This window comes from Peromyscus eremicus, chromosome 22 (assembly GCF_949786415.1).
Source record: "Peromyscus eremicus chromosome 22, PerEre_H2_v1, whole genome shotgun sequence".
Taxonomy (NCBI): domain Eukaryota; kingdom Metazoa; phylum Chordata; class Mammalia; order Rodentia; family Cricetidae; genus Peromyscus; species Peromyscus eremicus.
Genome location: NC_081437.1, coordinates 10950863 through 10969945, shown reverse-complemented (window position 1 = coordinate 10969945; position 19083 = coordinate 10950863). Strand labels below are relative to the sequence as shown.

The 19083-nt window shown below is 51.6% G+C and overlaps 1 protein-coding gene across 1 annotated transcript; it reads right to left on the bottom strand.

Moving 5' to 3' along the window:
- Positions 1-1297: 1297 nt before the first annotated feature.
- Positions 1298-16486, bottom strand: Haao (3-hydroxyanthranilate 3,4-dioxygenase). Its single transcript, XM_059248577.1, has 10 exons — positions 16276-16486; positions 12836-12914; positions 8513-8596; positions 8182-8288; positions 5156-5245; positions 4835-4878; positions 4402-4547; positions 2236-2304; positions 1723-1805; positions 1298-1617 (listed from the first exon to the last, which is right to left on the bottom strand). The coding sequence occupies exons 1-10, from the start codon at positions 16356-16358 to the stop codon at positions 1539-1541; spliced, it is 864 nt and encodes a 287-aa protein (XP_059104560.1). The 5' UTR covers positions 16359-16486; the 3' UTR covers positions 1298-1538.
- Between the last annotated feature and the right edge of the window lie 2597 nt (positions 16487-19083).

The following is a 19083-nucleotide window of genomic DNA, read 5'->3' as shown; positions in this document are numbered from 1 at the left end:
GGACAGGGGGGACAATTGTTCCTCTAGTGAGATGATGCAATTTCCTTCCCAGAATTCCCACACCCTAGGACGGCTGCTTTCCAGCCGGATTACCGTGTAAGTCTTTTCGTCAGGAACAGCATAGCTCTTCTTCCTTCTTCCTCACCTCTCTAAGCATACTCTCTCTACCATCCTGGCTTCCCTGCCGTCCCTGAAGCTTCCCTTCCCTTCCTCTCTGCCACTTGGCTGCCAGTCACACTGGCCCAACTCGAACGGAAGCTGCCGGGTTTTACAGCTTGCCCACTTTGGGATTTTCTTTTAAACTCTAATAAAATTGTCCTCTGTAAAATCAGGTGCTGTCACCTTCACGGAGAGTCGTGAGGAGAGAATGAGGAAGCCTGGCTGTCCTTTGCTGACAAAGGGAGCCCGCCCCTTCTCTGTTCTGACCCTAGAGCATCTCTAGACACGCCACGTTCTTCTCTTCCCAGCTCTGGCACACAGCAGCACACCGGTGCAGCCAAGCTTGGACCAGGCCACCCTGGACAGGGGACATTTAGAGGCACCAGTGTGATCCTTCTTTGCTTACAGCAAAGGTTTGGGGTAGGAAGGCAGGGGCTGGTGATGTATCTCTCAGGGGCAGAACACCCCTCAGCCAAGTCAGGTCCTCTTTGCCCTCCAGTAGAGTGTGTCGGAGCCGTGAGCCACTAGACTAGGGTAGGAAGAAAGGGTTCTAGTTCCCTTTTCTAGAGGAACTTCTGCCTCTAGGCTCAGATGCAGGCTCGGTACTACCAGCCTCTCGATGAAGTCCCTCACTGAGCCTAGGCTGCCCAGGAAGACTGTGCATGTCCCATGATGTCCCACTTCCCATACCTCTGCCTGCAGAAGTTCTGACCAGTCATTAACTCTGGGACCGGGGAATTGTGTTTTAAAGATTTCTATTTTCCACAGTTAGCATAAATGACGTCTGCGGTAGAGAAAGAAACTCAACAGAGTGGGGTTTTCCTGGTTCTGTTATGTTAACCAATGAATGAATGAATGGGAACGGGGAAAGAGACCGAGACGCACTCAGCGATTCAACCTCGGCAGGCCCCAGCTCATGTGTGGGTCAGGGTGGCACACACAGTGAGAAATGCCCATCCACCAGCAGTGATGACACACAGTAATAGTCCCTCTAATGTCACTGGCGTTCCTAAACCCCAGCTGCAACACACCCCAGGCACACACAGGCTCTGCCACCTACAACCTACAAGCACTCGTTCACTAGGATGCCTTTATTGAGAGATGTCTCAGTGGCAGGCTGGTGGGTCTGTGGGGACAATACACATCGAGCTGAACAGCGTAGGGCTATGGCTGTTAGGAGAGAGGGGAGCTACCGGTGCCCTAGGAGTCTGATACCCTGGACGGGGGATGGCAGGAGGGTACACGACAGTGAAAAGCCACAACCGAGCCAAGGGCAGGCCGAGGTGCTTGGTGACGTCCACAAAGATGCAAGGAGGCTAAGGCAGCCGCCGAGACAGCACTCAGGCACCCTGTGACTGCTTGGGGCCCACACACGAGGGTCACCCCAGTGGTCTCTTACAGGCAGGGTCCTGTGTCACAGACAAGGCCACTGAGCCTTGTGCTCGCTCCCACATGTATCTGTGGAGACACAGGTAGGCAAGAGTCAGGCAAGGGCGGAGCCTGAAGATCCCAGGGAACGGGGGTCAGTTCCACAGTTTCAGAAAGTCCTGGCATGGTACTCACAAGGTTCCAGCGGGCACCAGCAGGCTGTCGTCTGGGGCCAGGACCACACGCTGTCCACCCATTGTCACCGTAGAAGAGCCCTCCTGTGGAAGAGCAGCAGAGTCAAATGGAGGCCTGTGAGACTGTGTTCAAGGCCAGCCTGAGTGACTCAGCGAAACCCTGTCTCAAAATAAGAAAAGTGTGTGTGTGTGTGTGTGTGTGTGTGTGTGTATGTGTATGTGTGTATGTGTTTGTGTGTGTGTGAGTGTGTGTGTGTGTGTGTGTGTTGGGGGTTCAATGGCAGAGCTCTCACCTTGCAGGAGGCCCTGGGTTCCACCCCCAACACCCCAAAACCAAACAGAACAACAAAAGAGTCGGGGGAAACTGACGGACCTCAACACCCGCTTTAACGTCCTGAGTCCCCCTTGCCAGAAGGCTCTGACAGTATGGCCCCCTGTGGGAACCTGAGGCCCAGGAACAACCCAATCTCCATGGACAGGAAGTCGTGCCACCCTGTCCTGAGATCCCACTTGCCAGCTGCCACAGCCACACGTCCACATCCTTTCTTGGGCCTTTGCTGCTACCTTGTCCATGGGCGATGACCTGGTGGGAGACAAAGCAGACTTTGGGGGGTCGGGGGGATCCTGCCCCATTCAGGAGATCATCCCGACCCTGGCTCTCAACCGCTATGACCTTCAAGGGGCAAGACTGGACAGTGCTACAGTGTCACACACGACAAGCCTTTGCTTGTCAGGGATCAGAAAGGAGGGCCTCTGCCTCCCGCCTGGCAGCAGGTGCTGCCTGCTCATTATTCGCAGTCATGACCACACACAGGGGCCTCTGCGGCTCCTCCTCACGCATGTCACCTGCTCACGTTCAGACACACTCACCCCAGCTCCCCAGCTTTCCTCCACCCTTCCTGTGAGGTGTTCAGAGTCTGACTTGAGAAAGAAAAGAGAGAGGCTGAGGTCTACCGGCCTCATGGCCACGGAGGGCTGGTGCCCCTGCTGGCTGTCCTAGGGGTTAATTGATATTTGCTACGGTAAACTAGAGCAGGTAGACAGGGGGTGGGAGGACGCCATTGCCACAGCTGTGATGGGCAGAAGGGGCTTCGGGCTTGGTGTGCCTTTATCACAGCCTTACATAAGCTTTGGGTGTCCCTGGCTCTGAAAAAAGTGGTCCAAGCCTATACTCCGTGGGCCTCCTGTCCTGGAGTGAGATTTTTCTTCCTTCTCCTCTTCCTCCTCCTCCTCCTCCTCTTCGTTTTCCTCCTCATTGTCATCATCATCATCATCATCATCATCACCACCACCATCATCATCATCATCACCAGCATGTGTGAGCATGTGACATGGATGTGTGGGCACACATGTATTGTCAATCAGAGGATGACCTACAGAATCAGTTCTCTCTTCCCACCTCTGTGCGGGTTCCGATGATCAAAGGCCTGCATAGTAAGTACTTGTATGCAGTGAGCCATCTTGCTGACCCGGGGTCTCACTAGCTCTAACCATATAGGCGGTGCCATTGGCGAGTTACCGCACATGTGACTACCAGCATCCTTGGTGGTCTCCCTGTTACACCTTGTCCTCTGACCCAGCCTCAGGAAGGAAGGATGACAGCTTTGAAATGCCACTCTAGCCTCCTCACTCAACACCCGGGTGAAGCCCTACTGTCTCTGGGACATGTCCCCTCCCTCCCTCAGTGCAGCTCAGCAGAGTTCCAGGAACAGTTAGTAGTCCAGTTGTCATCCCTGCTTCCCCACCGAGCTCTGGCCAGCCTCAGCGGCTTGCAGGGCAAGGCTGTTTCAGTCCCTTGTGACTTTACGTTTCTCCCTTCCTGAGAATGTCCCATCACCTCCCTTCCTTCCTCCTGCGAACCTTTACACCTGCTTCACAATTCTACTTGGGGGCTGGAGAGATGGCTCAGTGGTTAAGAGCACTTGTTCTCACAAAGGACCCTCATGGTCGTTCATAAGCATCTGTAACTCCGATTCCAGAGGGTCCAACACCCTCTTCTGGCCTCCACAGGCACCAGGCATGTGCTTACACACATGCAAGCCAATACACACAAACATAAAATAAATAAACCTACATTTTTTTTAATTAAAAAATTCTATATGCACACCACCTCCTCCAGGAGCCTTCCTTGACTTTTTCCCTTTCTTCTAGGATTTCCTGTGGTTTCTCTAGGAAATAAGCGGTCACATGATGGGCAGCGGTGGGTGAATTTGTCCATAGCAAATGTCTTGTTCTTACCAAAGCCTGAGGCAGCAGCAATAGTCCATAAACGGCCAGCTTTTAGGGTCTCTACACATTGTTGCCCAGCCCTCTACCATATAACTTTTCCCTTGAGTTTCCAAGCTCCTGTGAGCCAAGAGCCCAGAGGTAGGTAAATGGCAGGCACCCAGGAAGCTAACAATGGGCAAAGAACCTCCCACTCTAAAGTAAAGTGTCCATGGGACCATAAAGCTACCAGAGAATTCCAGTCACACCGTTCTCTCAGAGACAGAGAAGGAACAGGAAGGCCATTCTCAAGCCTCTGAAGTCCCTCTCTCTCTCTCTCTCTCTCTCTCTCTCTCTCTCTCTCTCTCTCTCTCTCTCTCTCACACACACACACACACACACACACACACACACACACACTCCCCACTTCCCAGATGACAGATGGATGGCTGCTCAGTGCCCTGAGCTGTATTACCTGGGTCTCATAGGTGTCCCCAAACAGGCTGAGGGATGTGCCTGCCTGAAGCTCCCCGGAGTGGCCATCTAGCCATGCCTTCAGTGACATGGGCTCCATGACAGATCGAGTATTCATCGGGAATGGCGCCTCCTTGAGCAGCTGGTCTGTGCCAGCGACACAGTGATGAGCGGAGACCTCCAGGCTCAGCCCACCTAGCCCCAGTAGAGCCGGGTCCCAGGAGCCCTAACTCAATAGCAGTTAGGGGTCTTGTGTGCAGCCTAATGCTTGAACAGCCATATGGGGTTGCTGCTTGGTGTCGTTTACTCAGAACTTTAAGTCCTGGGCAGAGGACTCAGGAAGAGCCTCCTGGGTCCCTGGGTCAAGACCCATCCCACTACAGGGAGGGAGAGAGGGAGAAAGGGAAGGAAAATGTGACTGTCAGAGGCCTCACCAGGGTCAGGCTTTCCTGTTCGGTACTGCTCAGAGCGGAAGAACCTGCAGGGACAGACAGACAGACAGGAGAGGCAATGGCAGCATTCCTGTTAAGAGGCCAGGGAGGCATACACCATACCCAAGAGCCAGTACACATTCACAGACCCTCACATGACTTGATCACCCATCACACCTTCCCTCCCAACCCTGCAGGGCATTTCATCCCATCCCCCGAGGTGAGAGACTCTCTAACTCTCAAGCCTGATGGGTCCAGGCCAGTGGGCGCTGCAGAACTGAAGGACAGTGGGGGTGAGGGGGTGGGGCCAAGCTGGTGACTTACTCTTGGATGATGGGGGCCAACTGCGTTCCAAGGTCCTCACAGTAGAACCATTTCTCGAAGAGGACGTTTACAGTGTCCCCAACATAGTACCTGTCAAAATCGAGGTCAAGGTAACCCACTCTCCATCTGGGCAGCTTTGGGGCAGCTCGGTCTAGGCTGGGCTCTGGCTAAGGGTCCCTCTCTGAGCCCAGGCACTGCATAGCTATATGGCTTTGTCACATCTGTTGGCACAGCCCAGGGATCACACTTATACGGGGCATGTGTGAGGCAGGTGGAACTCTGGCCCGGAAGCAGAAGGACTCGGGAGGGGTCACACAGCCTAAACGTGGCTGAGCAGGCTGCCCTCAACACAGAAGCTTGGAGAACAGTCATTCCAAGTGTGTTTGTATTTAGCAAAAGGAAGACGAAGCTGAGCCCAAGTCTCGGGGCAGCTTGAAGTTTGTTCTTTGGGCTCTGGGTTATCATATGCTGAACAGCCAATGCGGCGCATGCACACACGCATGCATCAACCCCCCCATGAAGGAAGGATTCTTCTGTTTCAGAGGTCGGAGGTCACCTCTGCACCATAGAACTTGTGCACAGCTCTGGCTTTCTCTGGCACGCACACACACACACACACACACACACACACAAACACACACACACACACACACACACACACACACACACACTTACATAGTCTTCAGTCACCCCTGCAACCACCCACATCCCGGCAGCCAGGGAACACCTGGGCAGGCAGAGCTGTGCGGTGCCACTGGCCCCTTAGGCAGGTAGCACAAGGCAGGTGCTAGGAGCTACTGTCACCAAAATGCCCAGTCCCTGAACCAGCTCCAGACCAGGCCAGTTCTGTGTCTGCTTTCCAACTCTCACCAGCCCTACGGGGAGAGACAGGCTAGAGACACACCATGCACCCACCCAGGTTCTACCCCGAGACGGAACTGGCCACCAGAAAGCTTCATTGCGGAGCTGCAGTGCCCTTAGGAAGGGCCTTCGGGGTGGCATTTTAATGTTGAGTCCCTGGCTTTTATTAAAGGTCAAAAGCAGCCAGATGAAATGCGTTATTGAATTTGCTGTAAAATGTTATTGAGGACACCAATAACTCACCGGAGTCTCCTTCATAAAGCACCTCAGAGAGACTCCTTTTAGAATTCAGGCCAGCAATCTGCCTATTCAATGGGCCATTATGCTGTAGACATATGGTTCAGCCATTAGCAGCATATATATATATATATATATATATATATATATATATATATATATATATTTTTTTTTTTTTAGGAACTTTTTAACAGTATGAGAAATACTCGTGAACTTTTTCAATGGGCATGTGGCTTCAGTTAGGCAAACTGCGTAAATTCTAGAAGTCTGCAGTGCCTCAGGAATTTTTTTTCTTTATTTATTGGGGGTGGGGTGAGGCATGTGTGCACACCGCGGGATGGGTTGTGGAGGTCAGAAGAGGATTTTATGAACAACTTTCAGAAATTTACATCTTCCACCATGTGGATCTCGGGAATCAAACTCAGGCTTGGCAGCAAGCACCTTGGTGTTGTGCTAGCCTCTCACTGGCTCTAACACCAATTCTTTTTCTTTTTAAACCAAACAAAGCAAACCTTAAGCTCATGCATGTAACAAGACTGCATGGTTATGAGGGAGAGGTGTGAACAAAAAAAAGGTCACTTCTTTATGTCTAACTGAAGAATGGCAAAGGGCTTTGGGATCTGTTTTCTTGGGGGTGAAAAAGAAGAATGAAATGAAATTCCCAAACCATAAAATCCTCCTGCTGGTGGCAGGTCATTTTAATTTAGTTCATTTTGAATTCTTATGTTTCCAGACTTTGAGAAGGAATACGTATGATTTCAACTCATTGAAAAACAAGTGTTTAAAGATGCCCATTATAACAGGATATTTGAGACAAAGTGTTCTGATTCTGGTGACTTATTGAGAAATTTAAGTTTTCTTTGAAAATTCAAAACAGGGTTGCCGGAAAAATCTTTGGTCCTCTGAGCTTGAGGGATTCCCTCCTTTCAGAGCGTAATAGTCTAGACCAGTGGTTCTCAACCTTCCTGATGCTGCAACACCCCTCCCCCCTTTTTTTTTTCTTTCTCCCGAGACAGGGTTTCTCTGTGTAGCTCTGGCTTGGCCTCAAACTCACAGAGATCCACCTGCCTCTGCCTCCCAAGTGCTGGGATTAAAGGCATGCACCACCACCACCCGGCTTTTCCAATAGTCTTAGATGACCCCTGTGAAAGGGTCTTTCAGCCTCCAAAGGGGTTGAGACCCACGGGTTGAGGACCACTGGTCTAGAGACTGATGGGGGGCAGGCAGGGGTTCAAGGGAAGTGGGATGGAGTCTGACTTTCCCCTTCCATCTTGCTGATCCAGCATGGATGCCGGCTTTGTAGTTCTCTGTGATGCCGGGTCTAGCAAGTTATTTTACCTAGGCCTAGTTTCTTCTCAGTCCCCGCAGCTTCAAAAAGAGCAGATGGTAAAGCAGCACCTAGCCCCCCAGCATCATGGGGAGTATAGGGTAAATAAATAAACAGCGAACCTCCTAGCTGGTGCCTGGCACATAGCTGTTGCTAGCCAGATGTTTATACTTCTTGTGATCTGGGGTAGAGACACCGGCCAAGGATAACTTCTGCAGGCCCAAGCTGCTAGAAGGAGCAGTGTTTGCCTATACCAGGACATGTGGCTTTCTAGGTTCCTTTATTCCCTGTCTGCATCGACCCTTCCCATCACCAGCTTCCTAGCAGACCTTTGGAAAACACAAATGCCAGTTCCAGCCAGGGTCTTCATGTGTACCACAGAGAGTACTCCCCTCCCTCAAGACCAAACCCACTTCCTCTCTCTGGTTAGCCAGCAAATCCAGGTTCTCCATCATCTCCTGTTGCCAAGCCCTCTAGTCTCTTGGTGGCCAGGAAGTGCTCTCTTGAGTCTATCATGGATCCTTCCTGCTATAGTTTTGAACTATGCCCCTCTATTGTTAGTCCTGTGATCACTCAAGTCCTGCAAGGCACGAGCAATTACCTCAGTCCATCCAGCTCGCTCTCCAGCCGCCTCCTCTCAATCACCAGCCCCATGGTGTTGGCGAACCTCTGTGGGGAGTGGGGCACCCTGGCAGGCAGGAGGAATATCTGTGCGGATGGAGAACAGGAGTCCAGCAAGGCTGTACCCTGAGGTCACCTCAGTGCCCCCAGCATGCTGGGTGACCCACAGGGCAGCAGGGAAACTCTGCCTGTCCACCCTGGACCCTACTCTCCACTCAGCCTCTACCCAGGAAACCTGAGGGAATGTTTGTGCTCAGAGGAAGCCCAGAGAATGGGGCCTTTGCCTTTCTTTCCCCTGGGGTCAGCCTCACCTCTCCCTGCCGAATGACCACATCCCGGTGTTTGCCTTGCTCCAGGACTCGGAGGACCATGTCTCCCTCCAGCTGGTAAAATACCTGTGGAAAAACAAGGAGCTTGGGACCTCCCTGATCCATCTTTTATATCCTTAACTCCTGCTCAGGACCTAAATTCTGACCAGAAAACTGGAACAGTTTCCTGCAGACCTCAGGGCTTATGAACAGCTTCTGGGGCCCCTGCACCCCCTGGTCCAGGCCACAGACAAGAAAGCTGGAGACATTCAGGGGTCACATCTGGAACATGTAGGTGACCATCAGGGTACCCAGGATGTAACAGCAGGTGCCTGGCTGGGAGGTAGGATGTAGAAGGCTGGATAAGGAGCTTGCTGGAGAATCAGTGGCTCCACAGTAGAAATACTCCTTAACTTAGGCTGGGCTTTTTCACACTTGTCAGAATTCTTATAACCCCAACATCATCATTAGCCCCATTCTGAAGAAAATAAAGTTGAGGTTCAAAGCAGCTGGTCTAAGATGGTGGGTCCTGGAGTTGAAGTTGGGCGACTGTGTGTGACTCTGGGAGCCATTGAGATGCTCTGGCACTGGGCTGGGGAAGTTGGGAGCCTAGGAGGATGGAGTTGATGGCGGGCTTTCTCTAGGGGACTCCTACTAAGTTTTCTATTCTGTCCTAAAACCTCAATCAGTACTTAATGAGCTGGACGTGGTGACTCATGTCTCTAATTAGCAGAAGGATTGCGTTGAGTTTGAGGTCAGCCTGGGCTATAGAGTGAGAGCTTGCCTCAAAAAACAAAGCAAACAAAAAATTAATCCCAAAGGATTCTAATTACACAGTAGCCCATAGATAACGTAGGTGACAGTGTTTGTGGTTATGAGTGAGGCAAAGCTTTCTTTCTGTATATTTTATATTTTCTACAATGAATGGTATTTGCTTTCATTATTAAAAACAAGCCATATGATTGAAGATGGAGCTCCATGGCAGAATGTTTATTATATAATGCGTATGAGGCTCTGAGTTTAATCCCCCACAAACACACTTGCGCGCGCGCGCGCGCACACACACACACACACACACACACACACAAACACATACACACACACACACACACACAAACACATACACACACACACACACACACACACACTTGCACGTTATATGTTATTTAATACAAATCAGAAAAAACCTACTAGGTTTTCTCATAGGAAGCAATTGAGCTTGTATGAGAGAGAGAGAGAGAGAGAGAGAGAGAGAGAGATCAATTTGCAGTATAAGTCCTGGGTCATTTCATGATAGATGACAGGAGAAAGAAAGAGGTGTCTCAGGGTTATGGGGAGAGGCCAGTGTCCCCAGGACCTGCTAATATCAGGAAAACTTGGGAGAAAGGAGCCAGATTCAAACCCTTTCCAGACTGACTACAAGGTATTACCAGCCATCGATCAAAACTAGAAGGCAGAGGCGGAATTTTCCCGACCTGTCCCCAGCCCAGAGGCCTTCCCTGTGATGAGGGCGGGCCTGGCCTGCAGCCGAGGACAAACCCCTGACAGCAGAAAAATCAACAACAGCCCTGGGCAATCCAAAAGGAAGCGTGTTCCTTGGGAAGTAAATGATGTTTGAGACCTGGGGCTAGCTGGGAGATTAAGTGTACCTGCTCACACAGATATTAAATTGAGTCTGCTTCTGTGACCTGGAAAGGACCTCACAGGCAGGGGGAGCCAGGAACAGGTAAGCACCCACACCTGGTAAGTGCATGCTCTGTGCACATGGCCTTTTTCCACAGGCAGAGGAACCTCATCTCCTTCCCAGCCAATTGTCCTTATTCTTGGCAACCACGAGAAAAAGCGTGAAGTGGGTGAGTGGTGCGTGGGTCCAGGGCACCTAAGAACTGTTGCAGAGACCAGGGCTCAGGCAAGAAGGGAAATCCAGCTCAGCCCTTACCAGATATGCTTTAAACATCACTCAGAGCGACCCAGGCTCCGCAGACAGGCATGGACAGAGGGGATGCTGACCCTCCGCTTTGCTCCGAGGCTGCCCAGGGACTGGCAAGGTACCAAACTCTGCCCTCCTGCCAAACATCAGGTCCAAACATCACAAGCCTAGCTCCAGCCAGACTTCTCTGAGCCACCAGATGAATCAAGACATGGACTGGCCCCGGGGACTCATAGACACTGTTTTACTTAGGGCTATCACTGCCGTGATGAAACACCATGCATGACCAAGGCAGCTGGGGGAGGAAAGGGTTTGTTTGGCTTATACTTCCACATCACCGTCCATCACTGAAGGAAGTCAGGACAGGAACTCACACAGGGCAGGAACCTGGAGGCAGGAGCTGATGCAGAGGCCATGGAGGGGTGCTGCTTACTGGCTTGCTTCCCCTTGCTTGCTCAGTCTGCTTTCTTTCTTTTCTTTCTTTCTTTCTTTCTTTCTTTCTTTCTTTCTTTTTTTTTTTTTTTTTTGGTTTTTCGAGACAGAGTTTCTCTGTGTAGCTTTGCGCCTTTCCTGGAACTCACTCTGTAGCCCAGGCTGGCCTCGAACTCACAGAGATCTGCCTGGCTCTGCCTCCCGAGTGCTGGGATTAAAGGCATGCACCACTGCCACCCGGCCTCAGCCTGCTTTCTTATAGAACTCAGGATGGCACCACCCACAGTGGGTTGGGCCCTCCCACTAATTAAGAAAGTGCCCAGCAGGCTTGCCAGATCTTATGGGGGGTACTTTATTTTTTGGTTTTTCGAGACAGGGTTATGGAGGTACTTTTTCAGTCAAGGCTCCCTCCTCTCTGATGACTCTGACTTGGGTCAAGCTGACATAAAAACCAGCTGACACAAACGCCCACCCGCCTGAGCAGCATGGAGAGACCCTGAGGTGAGCTGGGCAAAGGAGGGAGACAGACAGGGCACAGGCGGGGTGGACACTGAGGGCAGACCTAACCGTTGAGGGGGGAGGAGGCTGACGGAGGCAAATGGGAAAGGCTGGCTGGGCCTCAACTGCCACAGACTCTCAGCTATGGTCGGCCTCTCCTCCGTAGATTTAGATTTTCACTTTTTTTTTTTGTTTTTAATCACAGGAAAAGTTCGCAGAGAAGTGTTCAATGGCCGGGAGAAGGCCCAGGTCCGTGGAACTGGTTCTGCTCAGCTCAAGCAGCACTACTGCATGGCCGACGCCCTCTGCCTGCGGGTCTGGTGCCCAACACACACCCTGGGCCCTCAGCATTTGCTGACAGAGCGTTCTCAAGGGTTCACGGTGAACAGAACTGGGTTGGTGTGCGGGATGCCGGTGATGGCGGTGGAGGCTCAAACTCCAGAACCAGGTCTCCCAGAAAATAAGGGGCACTTTACAGTGGTCCTGTCCCACCACATCCTGATCTCTACTGGGGGATCTGGGATCGGTCTGTCTCCGGGGAGGGGTAGTAGTGGTTGTCTCCTCCTTCTCCTCCTCCTCCTCCTCCTCCTCCTCCTCCTCCTCCTCCTCTTCCTCCTCTTCCTCCTCTTCCTCCTCCTCTTCCTCCTCCTCCTCCTCTTCCTCCTTCTCCTTCCTCTTCCTCCTCCTCCTCCTCCTCCTCCTTCTTCTTCTCCTTCTCCTTCCTCTTCCTCCTCCCTCCTCCTCCTCCTCTTCGTCCTTCCCTTCTTCAAACAAGTTTTTTGCAGGCCCGGCTGTCCTTGAACTCTCGGTCGGTCCTCTTTGCCTCCCCTCCAGAGTGTTAGGATTACAGGTGTGCACCATCACACTTAAATTCTGCTTTTTTTTTTTTTTTAATGTAGCTTCCGTACATGAGCGGAGAAGCACAGAATTCACTCTCCAGACTCTGAATCATTGGAGCCGCTAGCAACTCGGGACCTGTACTCCCTAGAAGTAAGGCGGGCCCACCTTGTTCCTACTCCTTCTTCAACACTTCTCATGCTCCCTTGTTACCTTTTCCACCCAACATTCCCCCTCCTCGTCCTTGTGTCCTTAGACCCTTTGCTCCTTATGTGACGGACAGGGAGAGCCTGGCTTCTGGGGTCAGAGTACCATGGAATCCCTCAGAGTCTGTGGCTCATATGGGAGGCCAAAGGAGAGGAACCATCCGTATAGACCACCACATGTCCACGACCGTGGAGACCCCACAACAGGAGCCTGTCAAACACAGGGCCTCCCCAATAGAGTTCCCTGGGCACAAGGTAGTCAAAGGTAGACCTGCGGGCACCCCAATTCTAAGGCAGTCATTTCCCTTTCCTGTGGCAGTCATATTTGCTTTTCTCTGGGCCACTCTCTCTAGCCCTGGGGCAGAAGTGTCCGCTCCCCCACAGGTGGCAGCCTGATGGCACGGGCGAGCATCCACGACCTACCTCCTCACCCTCCTCGATGTGATAATCCTTCCTGGTATTGGGGCCTCCGACGAACATGATTTTGAGCTGCTCTTGGTGCCTGCAGGAAAGAGGCAAGAACAGGATCTGAATCAACTCCTGGGAGTGAGCGGCGGAAAGCAGGGACGTGTGGAGGCAGGGGGAGGCCTGGTTCACACATCTGGGAGAAGAACAGATCCCCTTCGTGGTCAGATTGTTCCTCATGCATTTAAGTGTCACCGTGTGTGGTTGTGTGTCTCCGTGCCTTCTGACCCACAAAGAAGCAGCATGGAAGAGCATCACTCTTCATGGCCCCGGGCCACACTCAAGATCTCAAGGACAGGAGAACTGAGGGGAACCCTCACCTGTCTGCTCGTGAGACTGTCCACCACTGCGGACCATACTCAGGGGACTCAGGAGACTGTGACATCTCCAGGGGAAACAGATGTGTGTGTGTGTGTGTGTGTTGTGTGTGTGTGTGTGTGTGTGTGTGTGTGTGTGTGTGTGATGTGTTCAAAAACACAGGCACTGGAGCCAGCCTCCTAAGATCAATTTGGCTTTATTGCAATCTTGGGCATGTTAGTTGACGTTATTGGGGTTTAGCTCCCTCATCTGGAGAGGCAGCTTTAATTCATTTCATAGGTTTTTTTATTGTTATTATGTATTTATGTTCTGAATAGTTTCATGTTATTTGGGAAGAGAAAACCTCAATTGGGAAATTCCCCCACCAGACTGGCCTATGAGCCAGACACGTGATTGATGGTTGATGGGGGAGGGCCCAGCTCACTGTGGGGCAGCACCACCCTAGGGCTGGTGACCCTGGGTTGTATAAGAAAGCAGGCTGAGGGCTGGAGAGATGGCTCAGAGGTTAAGAGCACTCGCTGCTCTTCCAGAGGTCCTGAGTTCAATTCCCAGCAACCACATGGTGGCTCACAACCATCCATAAAATGAGATTTGGTGCCCTCTTCTGGCGTGCAGGCAGACATGCAGACAGAACACTGTGTACATAATAAATAAATAAATCTTAAAAAAAAAAAAAAAAAGAAAAGAAAAGAAAAGAAAAAAGAAAGAGATCAGGTTGAACAAGCCAGGGGGGAGCGTGCCAGCAAGCAGCACCCCTCCACAGCTTCTGCTCCAGTTCCTGCCTCCAGGATCCTGCCTTAGCTTCTCCCAGTGATGATCTCATAAGCTGTAATTTACATGTGGAGGTCAGAGGATAATTATTTAGAGTCAATTCTCTCTTTCCATCACATGGATCTTAGAGGTTGAACTCAGGCCTTTAGGCTTGTGAGGGCAAGTGCCTTTACCCACTGACCCATCCCTTCAGCCACTTTTTTTTTTTTCCTTTTATTAGTAGACTTTAGTGAGATATAGACAAAAAGCTCTTGAACAAGTTTATTTGATAATTACACCCCCTCCCCCAGTCAGAATGCAAAATCTCTCTGGGGGTGTTACAGGTTGAATCCCCTGACTGGTCCAAATTCTTATTATGTTGGAGTCCTAAGCCCCAGGACCTCGGAAGGCGAACTTCACATCACACAGCCATAGCGTATGGGAGCTGGGTGTGAACCTCAGAGCCTGCCTGAGGTCTGAACCCGTATTGTTGCAGTGGGGGACAGTCTTGATGGGACACAAGAGAGAGACAAGGCCTTGAGGAAACAGAAGTCCAGACCAGGAGGGAGGGGCAATTCCAGTTGCCTTATGATCTGCTCAATGCAATATGAGTGAGGTTTTATGAGCAGGAATGTGGATACGGAGACTCACAGCAGGGGAAGGTCTGTGAAGATGAACATAGACGCTGGGTTCATGCATCTGAAACCAAGGAACGCCACTGATGCCAGCCAGAAGCTAGAGCCAGGCATGGCACAGACGCACCATGAAAACCCAGCCGTCCCAGTGATGGAGGTTACCTCCACAGACTTGTTCATACCGACTGACATGCCCTCTCAACAGAATCTCAGTTCTACCAGGAAGGCATTCTGTCAGTTTGCTTCCTGCCCTGTCCCCAAAGTCCAGAGCATCGTGGTGCTCAGTAAATATCTGCTGACTGAATAAGGGGAGGGCCGATGGTTGTGATGGTTAACCTGGGGAGTTCTAGAGGGCTGGAAGGCTGGGGGGCAGGGCTGGGGGCAGGGTAGTCACTACTGACCGGGCTGATGCATGGATAGGATCAGAGCTGTGGTCCTGGGCTCGAGAGGGGGAAGAGGAGTTGGAGGAGTGCGAATGAGAGACTACAGACAGGAAAGAGGCAGAAATGACAAAGCTCCAAGCTGCGGGAGAAGGCAGAGGCAGAAGAGAGGGAAGAGAAACAGCTTCAAGGGGCCGTGAAGGCCAGACATGGGGGTATTGCGTAGTGACCAAGGGTGTGCATGGACTTTGTAGTCAAACTGTTTCTGGGCTTGCGTTGTGGACTCTGTCCCTTGCTAGCTCTGTGACATTTGGGAAAGTTACTTATTAAATCCCACCCCTGTGGGGGCTACTGTGAGAATTCAATGAGATGATGTGAATATACTTGGCCTAATCTCCCCGTCAGAGTCAAGTGGCTGCAGCTGTCTGGGTTAGGACATCACCCCCCATTGGAAATGACTTAAAGACCTACAGATATGGTGATTTTGGGGTCTGGGGTGGTGTTGCAAGAAGCTGTGGAAATGAGGGAGAGGGAGGGAGGTGGTGGAGGGGAAGTCTGAGATGAAAGGCAGCCTGAACAGGTCAGTCCCTGCTGTAGGTAGAGGAGGCCTGGGAGGGTCTGGTGTTTTCCTGTGTGGCCTGGAGCCCTGAATCAAGAACCCTCATGGCTAGGGATGTAGCTCAGTTTGGAAAAGTGCTTGCCTAGTATTCGAGAGGCCCCAAGTTCCACCCCCAGCACCTCAGAAAGAAGGTGTGGTGGTATACATGTATAATTCTAGCACTTGGGAAGTGGAAGCATGCAGATTGAGAGTTCAAACCCACCCTTAGCTACATAGCGAGTTAAGGCCAGCCTGGGCTATGGAGACACACACACACACACACACACACACACACACACACACACACCATACAATCATGGCTTCAGGGTTTGCCAGTGTTGAGGTGTGTGGTTCAGCTGTCTCCAGGTCCTGAGTTCTAGTCTGGGGCATTGAAAACCATGCTTTTCCCAAGGGGTGTATGGTTGCTTTCAGCCATGGAAGGGATGTCACATCCTGCCTCATCTCTCACAGCCTCAGAGGCACTCAAGCAGGTCTCAGAAGTCAAGGCCACCGGCTGTGCTGTGGTCTCCGGAAAGAGGAACAGACTGAGGTAGTGAAACCTGAAAGAGCCAGTCCGCACCCTCCCCTGAAAGCACCAGGCAAGAAGGGTGGAGGGGGAGGGGAGGGTTGAGGGAGGGGTAGGAGGGGTAGGAGGAGGAGGGGGAAGATGAATAAGAAAAGGAGTGGGTAGAAGTCACCGGGGTGCTGGAGACTCACATCAGCTTGTTGCAAACCGGGGGCTGGAAGGAGGCCCGATTCTCTTCCACCCAAGACTTCACTCTCACGCGGCGGCGCTCCATGGTCGGCAGGCAGGACTCTCCGGCCCACCGCGAGTCGCCAGGCAATCGGGCAGTTGGAGAGGTCAGTCTGCCCAGCGTCCTGTGGGCCACCTCATTAATTAACCTCCCGGAGGTCAAAGAGCAGAGCAACCCCCCCTGCCATCCCGCGGTGTGGCTCTTGGGTCTGAGCCCTCATGCCCTGAACATCCCTGCCTCTGCTCACCGAAGAGGGCGGGCCCTCCAGACCTGCCTCCTAGGATCTGGCCAGCGTCCTCCTCCGGGCACCTAGTTGCCCCGGTCCGAAGAGGGATTCTGGTGCATGCTCGCCCCGTGTAAGATGCAGGATGCCGGACTTTCCGTTTTCCTAAGGACCCCCTCCCCTAAAGAAGTATTGTGATAGGGAGAATAAAGGTTTGAAAACCCGAGGCTTTGAACACAAGGTGCGCTGAGGGCGACAGTGAGCGCACGGAGACCATCACTGGAGGCAATTCACGCCGGCATCGGTCTCCTCCGGAGCCCTGAGGTCAAGGCCGGTGCACCCTGCTTTGCAGCCGAGGCCGGGTCCCGCTGAAGCAGCCTCAGCACCGAGTAGTTGTGGGTAGGAATGAGGTGCCCGACGCTGTTCTGAGCTCTTTGTCTCCTCCACTGGGAATCGAACCAGGGTCTTTAGTTTGCTAGGCAAGCTCTGCCCACTGAGTTCTCTATCCCCCAGCTCCCTTGCATGTTCTGTTTGGGTGTTGTTATTGAAACGAGGAATCACTTTGTAATCCAGGATGTTGGCCCACTTGCTATGTAGCTCAGGCTAGCCTCAAACTCTGTCCTCCCGCCTCAGTGCTGGGATCGAGGACCGGCGCCACCATAAACCCACAATCCCCACCCTTGCATGTCTTAAACCACATATGTATGAAGAATTTTGCAGGTGAAGATGGCCCTGGGTGTTCTAGTCTGTCAGACTAGAGGCTCTTCAGCCCAGGCTGTCCTAGGGCGGACCTGGATCTAAGTGTGAAAATAAGGATGGGGGTGAAAGTGGGGTTTGTGGGGGGTGGGGTATGACCACCTGCCTTTCCCTCTCCCTTCAGGACTCAGAATTCTTGGAAAAGTTGGAAGGGAGTGAACGATAGAAACTAGTGAGTGAGGGAGAAGAAACTGTCTCAGGCCCCTGACACCAAAAAGCAGACTACAGAAGAAAACAGCAGTTCTCAACCTGTGGGTCACGCCTTTGGGGGCCCAACAACTCTTTCACAGGGGGTCACAAATCAGATATCCTGCAGATCAGATATTTACATTAACGATTCATAACAGTAGCAGAATCGCAGTTAGGAAATAGCAACAAAAGTGATTGTATGGTTGGGGGGGGGTCAGCACAACATGAGGAAATGTATCTGGGCATTAGGAAGGTTGAGAACCACTGGACTAGACGAATCTCCCTCTGTGGTGCTCATGGCCACCTGCCCCTGTCTGCAGCCTAACACGGGCAGCTTCTCCACTTCCCAGAATTAAAAGCTCCCCCGGGGTAAGTCAAAACCCAGACAGATACTCAGCGTCTCACCCACCTGGCAGGGACTTTCCTGTGTCCTCTCGACCACCCTTCCCCCTTTCTCCGCCTTTATCTTTTCAGTTGTTTATTTAGCACGTTTTAGCTACATGTTTCCTTCTAGAGTATTCTTTGGTACCTAAATAACTCCAACTACCTTCTTTCTGTTTCCCTGTCTACAAGTAATCAGAGGGGGTGTAAACAAAGAGAGGGCAGAGGGGACCTATGATGTGTTAGGTTCGCTTTGAGTATTGTTAAAGGAGGGAGGGATGGGTAGATGGGTGGATGAATAGGTAGGTATCGGTGGAGGGGCTCCCGTGAAACCAGCAGATGTTCTGTTACATACTACAAAGGACAGAATGCAGTTACCCTGGATTTTAATTGATGCAATCAAATAATGTGAATAAGTGAGGCAGGCCATAAGTAGAATTTTGGGAGAGCTGGGCGGTGGGGGTACATACCTTTAATCCCAGCACTTGGGAGGCAGAGCCAGGAGGATCTCTGTGAGTTTGAGGCCAGCCTGGTCTACAGAGGGAGATCCAGGACAGGCACCAAAACTATATAGAGAAACCCTGTCTTGGAAAAAAAAAAAAAAAAAAGAATTTTGGGATAAGAATATTCTAAATTCAGGCTAAGATAGTTATATAATCACCATCAAGATGCCCTCTGTTTTGGACTGTGTAGATAATACACTATTCTAGGGTACCATGGGCAAGCCTCTTCGTTATCTGGATGGCTTCTGCATCAAAAAACCAACAACTCTCCTCTTACCCACGTGTTCTGGCATTGATTAGTTCTTGATTGACTGGGACCTTCTGGGTATTGATCGTTGATCGATTCTAGTTTCTGGATCTTACCTGCTTGTATTAGTTACTTTGCTTACTGTGGGAACACAAGGGATCTATTTTGGCTCCAAGTTTGAGGGTACAGTCCCTCATGGTGGGGATGGTACAGTGACAAGAGCTGGAAGCAGCCGGTCATGTTGTGTCAACAGTCAGGAAGTGAAGGGAAACCAGTGCTGCTACTCTTCCCCCTCCCCACCCCCCTTTTTGAGACAGGGTTTCTCTGTGTAGTTTTGGTGCCTGTCCTGGATCTCACTCTGTAGACCAGGCTGGCCTCGAACTCACAGAGATCCGCCTGGCTCTGCCTCCTGAGTGCTGAAATTAAAGGCATGCACCACCACCGCCCGGCTCCTCTTCCCCTTTTTATTCA